The sequence below is a fragment of the Lissotriton vulgaris genome, chromosome 3_1, assembly GCF_964263255.1.
Source record: "Lissotriton vulgaris chromosome 3_1, aLisVul1.2, whole genome shotgun sequence".
NCBI lineage: Eukaryota > Metazoa > Chordata > Amphibia > Caudata > Salamandridae > Lissotriton > Lissotriton vulgaris.
The window spans coordinates 489,324,458-489,343,623 of record NC_141689.1 but is presented as its reverse complement, the minus strand read 5'-3'; the positions used below and the strand labels follow the sequence as shown (position 1 = coordinate 489,343,623).

Below are 19,166 nucleotides of genomic sequence, written 5' to 3'. Positions count from 1 at the left end.
AGAAAACCCCTAGTGAATGCTTTCACTCTGTGGCCGAAGAAGCAGACTGGTCTGAAGACGAGGGTGAACAAAGTTCAGATATAGATGGTAGCAATCTTGAGTCAGAAAGTGATCCGGAGGAGACCATTCCTGTAACGGCAGTGAAACCAGGAGTTTCCTTAAAAAAGATTGGGCAGAAGGGGTTGGCTTGGGATCATTCTCCTACTAATTTGCTTCAGGGCTCGCCTAATCAAACTCAAGACTTTGAGTCCACCCAACGGTCCATGTTAGAGGCGATCCATCAGGAAATTATCACGCATCGGGAGGAGACCAGGCAGGATAATCTTAAGTCCCAAGCAGCTATGAGGAAAATAAAGAGCGTTGTGAGGAAACTTTCAAAGAACTGTGCGACGGTGGATGATAGAGTGTCAAACCTCGAAGAAAGAGTGGTCTCCACTGAGGCTGAATCTGCTGCCGCCACCAGCAAGGTGGAATCTTACGGGGCACAAGCCCAGGACATACAGTGGAAACTGGAGGACCTTGAAAATAGGCTTAGGAGAAACAATCTAAGGGTCCCAGAAGGCTTGGAGGGGGGTGATGTGAGAATGTTTATTGCCAAATTATTCTCTAAAGCATTTCCTGAATTGGACAGTTGGTGCTGGGAGTCAGAAATTCAGCGGGCGCACAGAACCCCATTCAAGATAAAGCGAAACACAAGAGAAGGAGATAAACCCAGAGGAATCCTGATTTTTTTGGGGAACTTCATTCTGCGCCAGGCTATAGCGGAGAAGGCTAGACCGGACACAAAGAGAACAGTCGAGGGGTTATCATTTTTTGTCAGACCTGATTTCTGCCATGTGACGGTAGAAAGGCGTTGGAGGTTACGTCAATTGATTAAGCCTTTCCAAGATAAGAAAGTGCAAGTCTATCTTATAAACCCAGCCCAGCTCAAAATAATCCATGAAGGGAAAACCTTGTATTTCCCGTCAGAAATTAAGGCGAAGGAATTTCTGGACTCCATTTAAATTTTGTTTTGGAATTGTTGTTATCTCAGGGTGGGTTTAGGGGTACGGGCAGACAGATATCAGGATATACCAGTAGCTAAGTGTACATGAAGGGATAAGAGGCTATTGGGTATTGGTGGGATGATCTTTAAGGCATAGGCAATGAATGGAATTGTCAAGTGTTTGCTATTTGTTAATTCTGTGGCTGGTTATAGGATATTTGAGCTCTGAGGCTAAGGCCGGTAAGGCCAGTAAGTAGGTTGTCCTCGCCGCGACGCTGCTTCCATCACATGCACAGACATAGTCTGAGCACCCCACAGAAGTGGGAGAGTGGCCGAGGGGCCAGTGCAGGGAGTGGGGTGGTGGGTGCAAGGGGGGGCGGGAGGGGGTAGAGGTGGGAAGGGGGGGTAAACTTAAAAAAGAGAGCATGTGTCACTAATTCACTTACAAATTCAATTGTAAAAATAAGGGAAAAGAGGTGTTGCAATTATGTATTTAATATGTATTTTGTCGTTTGAGAAGCTGGCAATGTCTGGTGCAGGAGTATGCCTAAGGATTGGCTCCATAAACATTAATGGGTTGAATGACTGGAAAAAGAGGGGTAGATTTGAGGAATATCTTAAAATGACAGGGATTTGATATCCTTGGGATACAAGAGACTCATGTGCCATGGAAGAAAAAGCATTGGCTTAAGTTAAAAGGATATGATATTCTCTCATGCTCCTCTCAAACATCTACTATAAGGGGGGTAGCTATTATCGGGAAGGAGGGTTTGGGAGGCATCAAACGCTCGAACGCAGACGCCCTTGGCAGGTGGGCTGTGTGCGAAATGAACATGGGATTCACTGTCTGCTCAATCTATGCACCGAATTTGGATGACCCGGAGACCTTCGATTTTACGGAGAAGGAATTGTTAGATTGGCCTGCCCCAATAGTAGTTTGCGGAGATTTTAATATATCAGCCGATTTTACTAATGGTACCTCATATACTGGACGTAAACCCTGGGTATATAGAGCCATGTCGGCGCTGTTGCAGACACATGGTTTGAGAGATGTATGGGGTAATAAAGAATCAGGGGATACCGGGTTTACCTACTTCTCACATCCTTTTAACAAATACTGTAAATTAGACTACTTCTTCGTATCAGCTACTGAATTGAATAAGGTTGAAATCTCCAAACTTCCAATGATAATGTCAGATCACAATCCCCTGGTAATTACAATGGATGTTAATCGACCTATCAAGGGACCCAGACCATGGACTTTTGATAGGAAACTATTAACCGACACTGTCTATATAGAATGTATTAAAAATTGGTCAAAGGCTTTCTTCGATGCCAATAGATACAGTGCCTCCCGGGGGGTAGTATGGGACAGTTATAAGGCAGGGTTAAGAGGGGAGACCATTAGTTATTCTAACAGGCAATGGAAAAAGAGCAAACTGGAAAGGGAGCAACTATTGAATAGATTGAGTGAGGCAGAAGCACAGCACCGTAGAGATATATGTCAGGGGCTGCAAGGATTGGAAAGTCTACAGAGGATTAATACAATTAAAGCGGGACTACAGAGTCAATTGGCTAAAAAATCAGCGGCTGAATACCATACACAAAGAACCAGGTTATATGAGACAGGAGAACAGGCTGGGAAGGCACTAGCGTTGCGGATCAAACAGGCCACGTCGAAAAACGTAATTGCAAAAATAGAAGAACAGGGGAGAGCATATGAGGAACCATCTGAGATCTTAGAGGTCTTCAGAAGGTATTATCAAGACCTATATCAGGAAGAGGCGGAGATAGATGCCACAAGTAATAATTGGGCAAACACAGGTGTAAGACTGGGGCAGGAAGAGAGAGAAGCGCTTGAACAAGTCATTACTATGGACGAGGTCATAGGAGGATTACAAAGTTTGGCATTAGGAAAGGCGGTGGGTCTGGATGGGCTACCACTTGAGATTTATAAGTGTTTGCGGGAGGAAATATCCCCTCTCCTTCTAGACCTGTTTAACGGGATCATGATATCTGGCAAAATACCGGAGTCATGGATGAGCACCAACATTGTGATGTTCCACAAGAAGGGCAAACCTAAAGAAAACCCGGGGTCCTATCGGCCTATCTCCCTAGTCAATGCTGACAACAAGTTGTATTCTAAGATCTTGGCTACCCGATTTGGGAGGATCATCGCGGCTCTTGTATCGCCCTGGCAGCATGGGTTCATCCCAGGGAGAGGTACGACGGATCACATCAGAAGGGCTATTACTGTGTTTGATATCTGTGCTGCCAGTGGGGAGGGGGCCGCGATGGTCCTCCTCGATGCGGAAAAGGCATTTGACCGGGTAAGGTGGTCTTTCTTGTGGAAGGTGTTGGAGGAGAGAGAGTTCGGACCAAGGTTCCGACAGGCCATACAGGCAATGTATTCTACTCCTTCAGCTAGGATCCAATTGATGGGGGGGGGGGGGGCTCAGGAAAATTTTGTATAACGAGGGGGACCAGACAGGGCTGCCCCTGTTCTCCCATTCTATTTGCGATGTACATCGACCCTTTAATAACTCAAATAATGTCTAATATGGTGATAAAACCTGTAGTTATAAAAGAATTTCAAACAAAATTGCTCGCATACGCGGATGACCTAGCTGTCATCACAACTGATCCGGAATCTACTATGAGGGAAATAGTGACTTTGACAAACTTGTTCGGGGAATGCTCAGGATACAGATTAAACGAGGCTAAACCCCAAATTCTGTGTTCCAAGAATATAAAATAAACGGGATGCTAGATATGTCAATTCAGTGGTGTATCTTGGTATAACACTTAATTCACAACCAGGAAATATAATTAGAGATAATTTTACACCACTTCTGAAATCAATGGAACAAGATTTAAAAAGGATGGATACTTTACATCTAACGATAATAGGTAGGGCTAATGTCATTAAAATGACTATGTTTCCCAAGATTTTGTACAAGTTCAGGTCTATCCCTTTTAAAATAGAGGATAAACTAATAAAGGAAATTGAAGCAATTTTTATGAAATTCATATGGCAATACGGCAAGATCAGAAGATCAAATAAATTTATGTCTTTACCCCAGGAAAGGGGAGGTTTGGGTATGCCAAATATCAGGAATTATCACTGGTCCTGTCTCCTTACAGAAATGGCAATACATTTGATCAGGGGGGGGGGACAGGGAAGGGGCCAAGATGACATTCCATCTATATTCCAGCTGGCATTGGGTAATGAAGCTTTCGGGGTACTCTTGCGGAAAACGGAAAGAAGGTATTATAAGAAAACCCGGTATAAACTGCTCGAAGATATAGTGGGGGTCTGGGCATCGGTGCAGAAAGCAATGGGAATTTCTAGGTATAATCCCCATACTCCTTTGTGGAATTCTGGACTTTTCCCAAACTTGTGTATGGATGGATTTTGGAGACATTGGGAGCAGCAGGGCATTGTAACACCGGGGCAAATAATGGTGAAAGATGTATGTAGATCACTGCAGGACCTAAGGATGCGATATTCATTACAGGAAGGGCAAGAATATAAATATCTTCAGGTGGTAAACACAATTAGAGCAGTAAGACCCCGAATAATTTTGGGGAAAAGGAGTGCACTTCTGGATTATCTGAAGGGTGGGGGGGCGCAGAATAAATGGACTGTATAAAATTTTTATGGAAAGCTCTCCAGATGATATGGTCAAGACTGAGGCTGCTTGGGCGTTGAAATTGGGGGACCCAGAGACTGATCTGGATAGAGCCCTCTCACTCGACAAAAGATTACTCCGCTCCTCCAATCTTAAAGCTCAACATTTTAAAACCTTATTTAATCTATATTATACGCCATCCAAGCTGTTTGTTGGGGGAAGAGGGCTGATAGCGATTGCCCTAGATGTGGTAGAGGACCGGCAGATATTGTGCACATGTTTCATGGTTGTGAGAAATTGGAATTAATCAAATCGGAGATAGCGGCTTTTCTAGAGGGACTTTTAGATGTCAAATTAAATTTATCCACAACATTACTGATTATTGGGTGTGATATTAAACTGAATTTAAGCATCAAGGAGGAAGCCTTAGTTTTTATAGCGGCAGCTGTACTCCGAATATTAATATCAGCCGCCTGGAAAGAGAGAGAGGTTCCAACTTTTCAAATGTGGATGTGTAGGCTTCTCGGCATCCATAACATTGAGGGCGCCCTATATGAGCTCAAGGGCTTAAAAACCAAAGAGATGGGGCTACGGCTGTGGGCACCAGTAGCCAGATGGAGAGCGGCAAGGATGGGGGGTCTCTCAAGTGGGTCTACAAATGTTATGCCTTAGGATTTTCTTTTCTGTATAGTTTACTTTATTCAGAACGTGATTTGTGGCGACATGAAATGTAAAGAACTGGCTTTGATTTTGACCATTATTTGTTTTTATATGTCAACTTGGCATACTGCATTTTCTGGATTGAATTGCTTTTTGTTACGTGATATGTGTACACAACCTCAACAAAAAAAAAAAAAAACGTTTGGTGCAAGTATAAATCAACTCAGCTTTAAATGGTTTGTAGAAAACAACTGTGAATGTCACCTCTGTGTAGGATAGAGTAAGTGTACTGACATCTGAAAAAAATGATTTACCATATAGTTGAAAAAAACCAAATAATTTTAATTACGTACCTCAATCTCGCCTATTTGGTCTGTCGTCAAAACACCTCTCTCATTCAGTCTTCTGTACACCAAAGCACCTAGATGGAGATTCTTTGCAATGTAAGCATAATTGTGATGTAAGATTTGGGAGTGACTCTTATTCCCAGTCTTCCCTTCTTGTCCGCCACCTGAAAAAACAAAAGTAATCCAGATTACAATACCTGTAGACATTCTCAAGCGCAAATAGTACATGAAAATCTTCGGAATAATTTAGGGGCATATTATCAAGCACGGCCTTAACATTATCGCCGCTTTAGTGACAGAAAACTGCCGGTAAAGCGGCGATAATGGGCTTTATAATACGCTATAGAGAATTCCCATAGAAGCCCATGTTCGCACCAGAACATGGGCTTCTATGGGAATTCACAAGAGAGTATTATCAAGCCCATTATAGCCGCTTTAGCAGCAGTTTTCTGATGCTAAAGTGGCGATAATGTTAACGCCGTTTCTTGATAATATGCCCCTAAATGATCTAGGTTGTCCTCCTTTTCAGCAACTTCTGCTAATGACATACTGTAGAATATTAGAATCCCTGCCAGACGTTTAAACAGTTCATTTTCTCCTCTCAGTGCTAAGGAGAATACTGTATTTCTTTTGTTGTTTGCGAACACTCTACTTTTTAATATATATCACATATAGGGCTCCCGCTTTTATGGTAATTATTTTTTGGGGCATTTCCATCTGTATTTATCCATATCTATTTTTTGCTAATTGTATCTGTATTTATAAATATTTATTCAGGGATTTGTGAAAAAATGAAGTTGAAATTAGTATATTTCCACATTTATTTAACCAGTAAATATACACTCCTGCTTGAATGCCTACTAGGGTACAATGCTGTAAATACCAGCAGAAGATACATGAATGCACTTTTAAGAAAATATGCACATTTCAGTATCAACCTTGTGCATATCTACTGCTATTAAATCCTCTTTACTAAAATTCCTTTCTTTTTTAGCCCACTTACCTATCAATCCACACAGTTAATGGCCTGGCAGTCATGGCGGACAGTATTTGGAATTACTAAAAAAGTGAACCAATTCAGTTTTTTCCCACATTTAAAAGTAAATACAGACAAGAAAATACATGTTTTCTGTCTATATTTATCTGTAAAGATCAGTAAAAACGGAAAACAGGGAGCCTTAATTACATTTCACTGCCATGATGAAAACTTACCAATATTAGTCTTGCTCATTTTACCAGTATCAGGGTATTGGGGTTTCTTATTTTGCCAATACCATATTGCTGTCACTATCAGGTGGAAAACCTGGAGACAATGTTTGCCCAGAGATGGGCCTTGGAAGAAGAACCAATGGCCAGCAGTATAACTTGGAACATGGCGGCAGCAGACAAGCCTCTTCTTTTCTGCGGCAATCAATGAATACTTTTCAACTGTTTGCTCATCTCATCTCTGAGCTTGTGGTGTCATGAAGCTGGCCTTTTGGTGAAGAAATTGTAGCAAGTTTGCATATATCATCGTTTTCATTATGTTTTGAAGACACGTTTTGAGAATTGCAATACTAAACCTAACTACAAGACATGGGAGACTGTAATTTATTTAGGAGCATTTCTAAAGCACATCATGCACTAATCAGTTTTTTTGACAGCGTAAAAACATAATTGAGCGCTGAGAATGCGACCATCGATGCATACGTCAATGTCTATTTAAGGTGCATTCAAATTAATATGATACTGAAAGGGAATGATTCTATATTAATTATTTACTGTTAGTGAAACAACATTAAATGAAAGGACTGGTGCACTTCCCAAACCTAACACCAATGTTTGGACAGGAGTACTCGGTTTAGCTATGGACGTCGTTGCTGGTAGGATCTTTCTAGTTGGCGAGTAGCTTCAATATGCCCCTGAAAATACTATTGAATCAGGGGTCAGCAACCTATGGCTTAGCAGGTGGACAGAACTGTGGCGTCCTAGACTCCTGGAGACGTTTACACCTGAAAGAGTAAAGCTTTTAGAGGGCACAATTAGTATTAATACCAAATTATTATTTTGTTAGCAAGACACTTAAAGAAACAGTGGTAGGTGAGGAAGGAGATCTCATAATTAAATTAAGAAAGCCAACACCGACCCGAGTGAACCCTCCAACTACAGGCCGATCTCTCTCTTACCAGCCCCCGCCAAAGTGCTTGAAAAACTTGTTCAGCAACAACTAGCGCTTTTTTTAGAAACATCAGGTGCCTACCATGACTCTCAGCATGGCTTTAGACCAGGGTACAGCACTGAGTCAGCACTTATCGAGATGGCAGATGCAGTACGCTGGAGGATGGACGAGGGATCAAGAGCGGTGTTGGTGCTGGTTGACTTGTCAGCAGCATTCGACACCGTCTCCCACCCCCTCCTCCTAGACCGCCTACAATCCAAAGGCATCCAGGGTATGGCCTTAAAATGGATTGCATCCTTCTTGTCCAACCGTACGCAGGCAGTGTTCACCCCCCCATATACCTCAGATAGTCGCCCACTTCGATGGGGAGTCCCCCAAGGCTCCTCACTGAGCCCCCTCCTATTTAATGTTTATTTTTCACCCCTCTTTGATATCATCGCCCAAACTGGAATAAAGGCCACCTCCTACGCCAATGATATTCAACTTTTGTTTTCATTTAACAGCATTACCCAAACAACCTTTGACCCTCTAAAAAACTGCCTTCGCACAATCGCCCAGTGGATGGACAATAATTTCCTAAGGTTAAACGCAGGAAAAACGGAGGTACTTTTCTTTCACCAGCCGTCCCCACTAGATCCCAATATCTGGTGGGCTCTTGATTTGAGTGCACCACCCCAGCACAAAGACTCGGTGAAAAACTTAGGGGTTAGATGGGATGCTAACCTCACACTGCAACATCAAGTTCACACAGTCACTGCAGCATGCTTTGCCAAGATCAGAATGGTGAAAAATGTCATCAATTTCTTACCCAACAACACCAGGAAGATTGTAGTCCAGGCGTTGATCACCTCGCATCTGGACTACGCTAATGGCCTGTACACTGGGCTGTCTGTAGGTCTTTTTCATCGACTTCAGACAGTCCAGAATGCTGCAGTACGACTGGTTGGTGGCATTCCTCTACGCGAGCACATTTCACCCCACCGTCGCAGACTTCATTGGCTTCCTATACAAAAAAGGGCAGAATTCAAAGCACTGGTACTGGCTCACCGTGCATTGAGAGGCAAGGGCTGAGCCTACCTTTCCACCTGCCTCACCCCGTACAACAACACCAGGACTCTTCGTTCTTCATCAAAAAACTTCCTCAACACTCCCAGATTCAAAAAAACTCGCTCAGGCGGAAACACTTTCCAAGTATGTACTTCTGCCCTTTGGAACAAGTTACCAAAGTCCATCCGGATGATCCAGGAAGAACTACCCTTCCGGAAAGCCTTAAAAACTCGCTTGTTCTGTTAACCATGTCCTTTTTAAACAACACCTAATTCAGCATAAGATCGCACAGCAGCGCCGGGACACCCCGTTGGGGTATCTGTGCGCTATAACAAAATACACTAAATAAATAAATAATTATGTGTGATGAAGCTAGTAGATGAGGGTGCAATCTTGGGCTAATACTATGCTTTAGTAATTGTACTGATTATTAGATTAAGGTATTTGCAAAATGAATTTTGAGAAATCATATTGCCTTTAGGAATAGTCTGTGATGCAAACTGCTAACATAAATGAAGAGATCTATGAAGCAAGTTGTACTAATTGTTAAGAAAAAATATTAATAACAACAATAATAATAAAAATGATAATGATTAATTAATGATACTTAAATAATCATTAATAATTGCCTAATAATTAATACATACTAATTAGCTTGAGGCCCAATTAAAGACAGTGAAACCTATCTGTAGGCTCTGCTCCTTGGAGTAAAAATTCCAAAATACTTTTATAATTTAAATATAGAGTCAGAGGACACAAAAGAGAAGCGTAGAGGGACGATGTAATCACAAATCATCAGATTTACGCTGCGTTTTATAATGAGGTGACGGCTAGGGTTTCTGTTAAACATGGGAGAAATCCTTCATAACTTGGATGTCTTGTCTAGTTAGTAAACCCGACAGGCACTTGGAGAAACTTCAGATTCATGTCCCACCTAAACGGCACTGTTTTCCCCACAGAGATAAATACAATAGGGGTAATGACATGCATCTTCAGACTGCATTAAGTAGTTACCCCACGGCATAAACATCATCAGCAGATTAAAGATATGCAAATATTTTACAACATAAAACAAGACACCCCAAGTAAACTCTGAGATACCCAGAAAATACAACCAATACGAAATTGCAAATGAAATGGAAAGTACAGGAGCACATGCAAAACATGTATTGACACTTACACAACAGTTATCAATAGCACATTAGCATCATGTCCGATATGCATCTATGCAATCACATATTACACACCTTTGTTACAAATATTATCAAACGTATCAATGGTGTTTCTTCTTCTAAGGATAAGGATCTCCAAACATACAAGAATAAATATCTACTATGGACAGATGCCAATATTAGAGACTAGGGGGTCGATTCCGATTCGGGAAAAACCGCTCCGGATAGCCGTTCGGAGCGTTTTTCCCGTATGAATCGTACCCTGCAACATCTCCCGTACGTACGACGAAGTACGATTGGTACCAGGAGCAGGACTCCGTACGAATCGTACAAAGACCATACGACTCGAATCTCCGCACGAATCTTCCTCGGAACCCGCTGTACGCGACATCTGTACGGTTCGCGGGTGCTTTTTCCGACCCGGCAAGTACGATTTGTGTCAGGTACGCACCGTACGACCCTTTTTTTACGGGAGCTGAAAACAGACGTAAAAGCAGAGTTCGCCTCGAAGCAGGTACGGAAGGGCCCCCCCCGGGTACGGTGCGTACACCCCATGATCTCAGGGGTACGTTGCGTACCCCTGCGATCACGGGGTGTACTCAACGTACCCGCGATCTCGAGGTGTACGAACCGTACCCCATGTTCGCTGTGTGTACGGTGTGTACACACTGCGATCGTGGGGTTCGGTGCGTACACCCCATGATCGCAGGGGTACGCACCGTACCCCTGCGATCATGGGGTGTACGCACCGTATGGTGTGTAAGTGATTGTGTGCTTTTCCGTACGAATCGCCCTTACCTGACGTGGACCGTACGAATCGCCTCCTCATACCCCGGTCCGGATCGTACTCGTCGGGTCGTACGGCATGTGTACGAGTCGTACGGTTCACTGTTTCAGCCTTGCAATACGTACGGATCGCGACGATTTTGACGGATTGACGGAATACGGATCCTACTACGCGAATTGATGGGCGGGTACGAATCGTACAGCGATTGCTCCGGATGAAAATCGTACAGACGTTTTTTTCCCAAATCGGAATCGACCCCTAGGTGTACGCACCACAATTGGGGTTGGGCTTTTTTGTAGCTCACATAATACCCTAAAATAACTTTGCATGATATCCCAGTAATTAGAAACATACAATGAAGTAGATGTGAAACACTTTTTTTTCTACATGCTCTGCTCAAATCCTTATTTAGAAGACCCACAGTGGCCATTGTAGCCGGGATACAATTATATTTAAGATTTTATTTTGCTGAATCAGTCCAGGATATTGGCTGATTGAGAGAGTAGTTAAAATTGATAGCTCTCCACATGTTATTGTCTAATGTCATTTACAGTCCTGTAGCCCATTATTTTTCCTATATAGGAGAAAAATCCTTCAGTGGGAAAAGTTGCCTAATAATTGATAAATATGACAGGGATATGATGCCTTTCATCAGCTGGGGTTCCTCTGTTATGGTGGAGTAGCATCACCCCCTAGCCAGCAGGGGCAAATTTGAAAAATAAAATATTAATAAAATAGTTTTATTATCATTTTATTTTACTTCTCGGAGCCGAGTCTTTGGGGCGGGCCATATTGACGCCAGCACTGCAGCAAGCATGGACCAGGAGTGGTGGGCACTGCTGCAAAGGTGCTTGTCGGTTTGACAGGCTGTCTAAGGATGGCCAAAGCGGCATTCGCACTGAGATCTCTCCAAACCGAGCTGTGTTGTTGGGTGGAGAACAGCAGACACAGCTGCTTAGCTGGGTGGAGAACATCAGGCTCCCTGTCCCCATGGGTGTGCAAAACCAGCCCACTCAGGCCAATCCCACTTTTCTCATGCTGGGTAATTGTATTACCGACATGAGAGCAGCATCTGGATTGGCAATAGGGAAGTCTGGGAGCCTCAGCCTGTGCTCTAGCAGTAGAGCCAGAGGAGCAGAATAGCGGCAGGCAGCGGGCAGCAGCTAAGTTCTTTTTTTCTTTGTTATTGTCCCCCTGGAATGAGATACTTTGAAGAAGGGGCTGTCAGACTCTAGGAAAGTATGCTTAACAACAACTTTACGACTTAGCGTATGTTATTCACATTGAGGAAGATTATAATCACACTTTAAAAACAAAAAATAACAATAGGACCATTCTCTGTAACCAGAATCAAGGAGGAAATTATTGGCCTTAACCTGGACTGTCACCAGAGCGGTTTGTAAAGCATTGATCGATATTATTTGCTTTCAATCCCTTCCGAATAGTGACAAAACTTCATTCTCAATTCCCACTGACACTTTTATTTAGCTGCAGCGTTATTCAGTCAATTAAGGAAGTGATGCAATTTAAAATCTTTAAGAAGCACTGCTACAGCAAAGAAAAAAATCTATCCAAGCAAGTGTCACCCTAAAGTATTTTCCAAGACAAATTAGCTAATGTCCCATTATTACAAGAAAGAATACAGAAATTGTTCTCACAGTTATTGATATCTTTCATTTATATGCTCAGAAAAGGTTTAATAAAGATATAAAACAGTTTTGGTAGGAGTGTCATATTAATTCTAACCCCTCCCTTCCCCTCCCCTCTGGTAGGTTAATAATAGAGAGGCATTTCTCACAATCTTCATGCACCCTGGCAGCAAATGCCCTCACATTTTATTCTGATATTTTAGAAAGGTCCCTCAGAAAGACTATCTTTGTGGTTAAATTTCATTTTCTTTTGTTGCCTGTCAGACATTGACTTTGCATTGTTGCACCTCTGGGGAGTGATTGTGATTTAATCTGTGATGTTTATTTTAGCGTATAGTCTGCCTGTTTGTCATTGTCTATATGTGTCATATAAGTGTGCTGAGGCATGTTTTCCGCATATGCGCGCTATGTAAATTACATAAACTAACACATAATATCCCATAATTCTCTGTGGAATGTGGAGACCGTTTAAGCATATACCCAGTAGTGTCGCTTGAAACAACATTTTAAAATAGTAAAGATCAGACATTTCTGGAGATTAAGTTTCGTCTAAGTAGGTGACTCAGTTGATCAATTAGTTGAAGAACACAATCCAAAGCACTTGGTGCGGGACCAAAGAAACAGGATTTCATCAGCATATATGAAGAGTTTCTGCTTTTTTAGACTGTCACTTAAGATTTCATGAGTTTTAAGATCATTTCATATTGTGGATATAGGAGGCCCTATTGCTAAATTAAATAGATTGGGGGATAATGGATATGTATAAACCAAGTAACTATTCGTAAGTTGGTGAGCCTTCACATTTTGGTATATGGAAGAGAACAGTGCAATTATAGATGCGAGGGGAACCAAAGGCAAAGTGATTTTTTGTAATATTTGTAATTTTATACTGCAACATTGCGCCCTTCGGACACTTAACCTAGCTCTGCAAAATTGTATGTTCAATTACAGATGAAAGCATAATTTATTTATATAATACTCTGCACTGTACCCACAGCAGTATGCAACAGTGTACAATAAATATTCTGTGTATGTTCAAAAGCAGGGTGTTCGTTACACTTAGTCAGCAGGAATCAGAAAACACAATTATGAGGGAGCCATCTAACCCTTCATGGTCCTTTGCTAAAGAATACTATCCCTATATCATGAGGGATAAATATCAGTGTGCCAAGTTAATACCATTATTTCTATCTACCTTTGCCGGGAGTTGGTTTGTTAATCATTCATTGCCGTAGCTGGCAAGTTTTTGTCTTTGTGATATCAGTGAAAATGGCACAAGCAAATGATTAAGCAATGCCATGCTAAGGTGCCCTTGGTGGGATGAATGCCCAGTACTTAACTCGTATGTATATATGCAGTAAAGAGGTTACTTATTTAGAGGAAGGTTTGTCCATTTTGTGATCTCTGCCAATACGCAAGGTTCCGAACTGGGATGGTCTAATTAATTCTAAACATCAGTTACTGATACATACATTCTCTCTTTCTGTGTGTGTGTGTGTATATATATATATATATATATATATATATATATATATATATATATATATATATATATATATATATATATATATATACACTCTACACTCATTATGCCAACTGGTTACAGTCCACCTTAGATACAGTGGCACCTCAAAAACCCCTTAAGGAGAAAACCAACTCCAAAAAATCTCCGTGGTTCACCCCAGAGTTGAAAGAGCTAAAACGCATCTGCCGGAAACTGGAAAGAACTTGGAGAAACACTCTCAAGGAACAGGATAAAAGTAGCCATCGAGAGGCCATCAAAAAATATAAAGCTAAGATTATATTGGTACAAGCTCTGTTCTATGAGGAAAAAAATCACTAACTCTGCCAATTCCTCGAGGGAACTATTTCGGATAGCAAAATCCTTAATTAGTACCCCCCCTATCTTGCAAGACCCCCGTGAAGCCCAAACTCGCTGTGATACTCAGGCAGAGTACTTCTATCAAAAAATCCAAGCCATTTCCTCATCTTTCGCTCAGGTCAGCCAACATCTAGTGGAAACTGATTCTGCTCCTCCACCCACCGGCTATCAACTAGCTGAATTTCCACTACTAGATGAAGACCTGCTTAACTCTCTTATGCTGAAAGTTACATCAGGTTCCCCGTTAGATCCTGCTCCCCCACGACAGCTCTTGAAAATTGCGGACACCATTAGACCAGTAATTTTAAACATTGTAAATAGGTCAATCACCTCAGCAAAAGTTCCAGACATCTGGAAACGTGCACAAGTTAAGGATCTGCTAAAAAAAAAAACAACCTCGACCCCAGCAAAATGACTAACTACCGTCCCATCTCACTCCTCCCTTGGGTGGCTAAGCTGCTGGAGAAACATATCAACACCAGTCTTATGTCTTATCTGGAAGCGAACCATCTGCTCCATGATTCTCAAGCTGGATTTCGCCCAAAATTGGGGACAGAAGCGGCACTGTTGACTGTAACAGAATTAGCCCGCAGGCACATGGATCAAGGCGGCACCACAGCAATTATGCTGTTAGACCTAAGTGCCGCCTTTGATACCGTCAACAGTAACATTCTCCTCTCCCGATTAAAAATACTCGGAGTGACGGGAAGTGCCATCTTATGGCTACAATCTTTCCTGGAAAACCGAACTTTCCAGGTGGTGGAGGGCGACACTCATTCCAAAACCTGGCCTCTTAATCAAGGTGTGCCTCAGGGCTCCTCCCTGAGTCCCACGCTTTTTAACGTTTATATGCAACCATTGTCGGAGGTTGTTCACCCTTTTGGTTTTGAAATTGTGACCTATGCTGATGACACTCAGCTCGTGCTAGCTCTGAATCAGCCAGGTCACACTCCATCGAACCTGAGTAGTTGTCTAGTAGCAGTCAGAGATTGGATGGCCTCCTCCCATCTAAAACTTAATGGGGACAAAACTGAACTGATGTTCCTGGGGAACACAGCTCCCCCCAGTCCCACTTTTCTTTGGCCACCCTGTATGGGTTCCCCCCCTGAACCAAAAAAGCAAATCAAAAGCTTGGGCATGTGGCTAGACAATACCTTACTTTCAATCAGCAAGCCACCATACTGTCCGCCACTTGTTTCTGGCTGATGCGCATGCTGCGGAAAATTCTACCTCTTCTCCCTTTTCAGGCCCGCAGGATTTTGGTCCAGGCCATTGTCCTGTCCCGCCTAGATTACGGGAATGCCCTTTTTCTGGGTGCACCGATTAGCACACTCAAAAAACTGCAAGTCACCCAGAACGCAGCAGCACGTCTACTGCTAGGCCTCCCCCGCAGTCACTCAGGCACTACTGCCCTTAGAAATTTACACTGGTTGCCCATCCAAGCCAGAGTAAAATTTAAAGCGATGTGCATAATGCACAAGGCCATGTGGAAAAATGCTCCCGCAATGATCTGCTCCTTAGCCACTCCTTACCATCCCCAAAGATCACTGCGTTCAAGCACAGCCTTCTTGGTAACAATACGCAAAGTCAAACGGGCCAGGTGGGGCGGACGCTCCTTCTCCCTGAATGCGGCCGAGACTTGGAATTCTTTACCCTCCTCGCTCCGGAATGAGCCCAATCTTTTAAAATTTCGAAAAACCCTTAAAACTTTTATTTTTTTCACATAATTTTGCAGTCTCCCAGAAGTAAGCAACCTCAGCGCTACGAGGTCTTCGGGTAGTAATGCGCTCTACAAAACCCACTTTCATTTCATTTCGTTTCATATATATATCGTCGCTACTTCCTTCTTGTGTTCGTCAAAGAAGAGACAGCACTCACGGGATGAGGGTCAAAGTTTTTATTTTAGACTCTTAGAGCACCAGACGCTTTTCGGCTACTGCCTTTGTCACTGGTACACTGACGCGCCATTTTTTTCTTATTTAAATACCCCTCACGTGTCATATTTAGTCATAGAGGTAGAGAGAGGACTTATACATCATTACTGTGTGACATATTGGAATGGTTATATACAGCATTTTGTAATCGTGATATAATTCATTTCGCCCTGGATGGGCACCTTTAAATTACGTGCTGTTACCTTATTTTCTACATTTTCGATTCGTAATCGCTGACTGTGTCCTGTTTACATTATTACGATTAGAACAATTTTATAATTTTTTTTACAATTTGGCAGTAGTGTTACCTTAGGGTAAGAATGAGCCTACGTCTTCATCCATTTCCTGTTTTTTAATCGTTGTTATGTACTGGTGTGTCCACCGGCTTACACTGCTGAGATGCCCGTTTTTTAGTGATTCCTTGTGTGTGTGAAATTTCTTTGGAGAGCGGTGGTGACCGTTTATTTATTGATGAGATAATGCCAGTATAAATGTTTGGCTTATTTGCATACATTTCTTCTAGGTCACCACACTACTGCAGGACCCCTCGGCCTGCCCCCTTACAGACCCAGAGAGGTTGTATTTTCCTTTTTCTTTATTATTCTTTTATCACTGTGTAGTACTGAGCACTTGAGGTCCTGAGGAATTGCCATTTGGGCAAGAAACATGTTGACCTGACCAGAGGGTCCGAGGTAGTCCGCTGTGCCCCTTACAGTCTCTATCTCCCCTCCCACCTTTTTAATCAAGGGAGTTAGCCACGCGAATAAATGTCCTTGTGAACTGACTTACCTTTTTTAAATCACAATCCCCTCACGACTACACCTTCACCTGACCCCTCACACGCACTCAACCATTGGCTGGAACAAAAGAACTCCGACAAAGAGCGCCTATTAGGCGCCTGTCAGACATTGCAGTGCCAGTCTGATGAGGAGCAGGAGGCCAATGATGAAGCATGACATCTAGCTCGCTAGGTGTGTGAGGCCTCTTAGTTCCAACAAGGGAACTTCTTGCTCCCTGTCTTTGCTCTCCTCTTATACAAACATACACACTTTCTTTTCTATTCTTCTGGGAACTTTGTACCTTCTGCTGTTTATGGTTGACTGGACATGTACACTGGACCCCGTTAAATAATGTCCAGAATTGGTTCCCCCTTTTTGTATTGAATCCGGACTTGTTGCCTTTTGTCTACTGATGGCTCATTAAAAGGGCCATTGTAGAGAAAAAACAATTTTCTTTACCCAGTCTCGCATCTTCTATCACCATCAACTGGCCTTCCAAAATGTTGGGTTGTGGGATCGGGTCTCCTTTCGTTGTCACAAGGTGACGCCTTTAAGTGCTTCCCTAGTGCAGGTTTTACACTCTTTTCTGCAATACTAGTAAATGCTTTCGTCATTTGTGAAGCAATGGAGCTCACAAGGTCAAGGCCAATGTAACCATATCTGTGTCATTTCATCTTGCGTTCCATCACATGTGGCTGTGGGGCCCTACCTGAAAAAGACTATTCTGATCAGATATAAATGTAGAAACTTATGTAATACTTTTTATGTCTTTGTGGGATTTGTGTACCTTGCTTTTCGTTTAGATTTGCGTAGATATTCTAAAGTTCGAAAATATTATTGTGTTACTGTAAAATGATTCTCTAATGTTAGGTTTATTTTAGTCTATTAAAAATATGTTGACTGACTGACTCTCTCAATCTGTCAAAATGAATAGTCACATGCCATTTTGATAGCCATTGATGCAGGCAGTGGCAGATAGCTTGCCATATAAGACAAGGAAGTTCTAGACCAGATACCACCCAAGAATTCCTATATTCCTATTTTCTTACGAAGGGTGTCGTAATTGATGAATGGGTATCTTCACAGAGCAGCAACGTACGTACGGTGCTTTAATTTGTTTGAGTCATACCACCATGCATACACCACAACACTGGATCAAAATTTTTTTTTTATGATTATACAAAAATATTCTCTTGCCACGCAATCATGCAAAATTACGGATACAAAAGGGATGATAACGTGTTTTTTCTAGACCGATCCTGTTGCAGTTCGAAAGTATGACAGGTGTCTTTTCATATAGTGCCTAGGGGCTTGTTTTATTTTTGCTTATTGCGCTGCACTCACCGTAAACCGGTCTCTGGTTGAAAGCGACTTTCCTTTTGGAGGTCGTCATTCTCCGCGGTGCACTGAAGGAGGCTGTGGAAAGCCCTGAGAGGTCGGTCAGGCTCGCCCGGCTGCCCTTCGTGCTGATGGCAACCGTCTGGCTTGCAGTACCCTTTGCTTCTTCTTCGAACACGTTATTTTCATTTTCTATTTTAATTTATTTTCTTCCATGTACACATCATGTTGACTGGGCGCTGGCTTCTGGCGTGTGAAACACGTAATCCTGCCCTGTGTTTGGTTTCCAGTTCCCTGGGCGAGGCAGGCATGCCCGTTGCTACGAGAAGTGGAAGGCGCTGCCTGGCACAGGGAATACCAGCCTTGTAATGCCTGGCTGGTGCAGAATTGTAGAGGTTTAAAGCGGAAATTGATCGTTTTCGAAAGGAAAACTAATAACTGTTCACTTTATGCAAACTCTTGATGGCTTTCTTTCTCAGTGTACAGTGTTATAACTAGAAATGGGTTTGTTTCGTTATTGATATGTGGGGAGAGGATGTGGCGTTACGGCCAGAGCTTCCGACTTTGGAGCTGGGGAACCAGGCTAAGTCAAATCAATGTTATTGTATTGGTAATACAATTCTTAAACAGACAGTAACAAGTGTTGAAAGTACAGAGTGCTAAGAAAGCCTTGTGATAAAACCATATGATAACAAGCATTTGCAATGCAATGGTCTCGGCATCATTAAAGGTAGAGCTATTGGCATTGCTCATGACATTTTTTTTCTTTAAATCAAAAATAAATGGGCATTGTCAT

General features: G+C 42.4%; 1 protein-coding gene across 1 annotated transcript in view; it reads right to left on the bottom strand.

The window, feature by feature from the left end:
- Positions 1 to 18,651, bottom strand: part of LOC147726657 (uncharacterized) — a 48,067-nt gene extending 29,416 nt beyond the window's left edge. The window contains exons 1-2 of the mRNA XM_086960715.1: positions 18,377 to 18,651; positions 5,631 to 5,788 (exon numbers count right to left, since the gene is read on the bottom strand). Of these exons, the coding sequence (XP_086816841.1) occupies positions 5,631 to 5,788; positions 18,377 to 18,425 (207 nt within the window). The 5' untranslated portion in view covers positions 18,426 to 18,651. The remainder of the gene's footprint in view (positions 1 to 5,630; positions 5,789 to 18,376) is intronic.
- Positions 18,652 to 19,166: the final 515 nt, after the last annotated feature.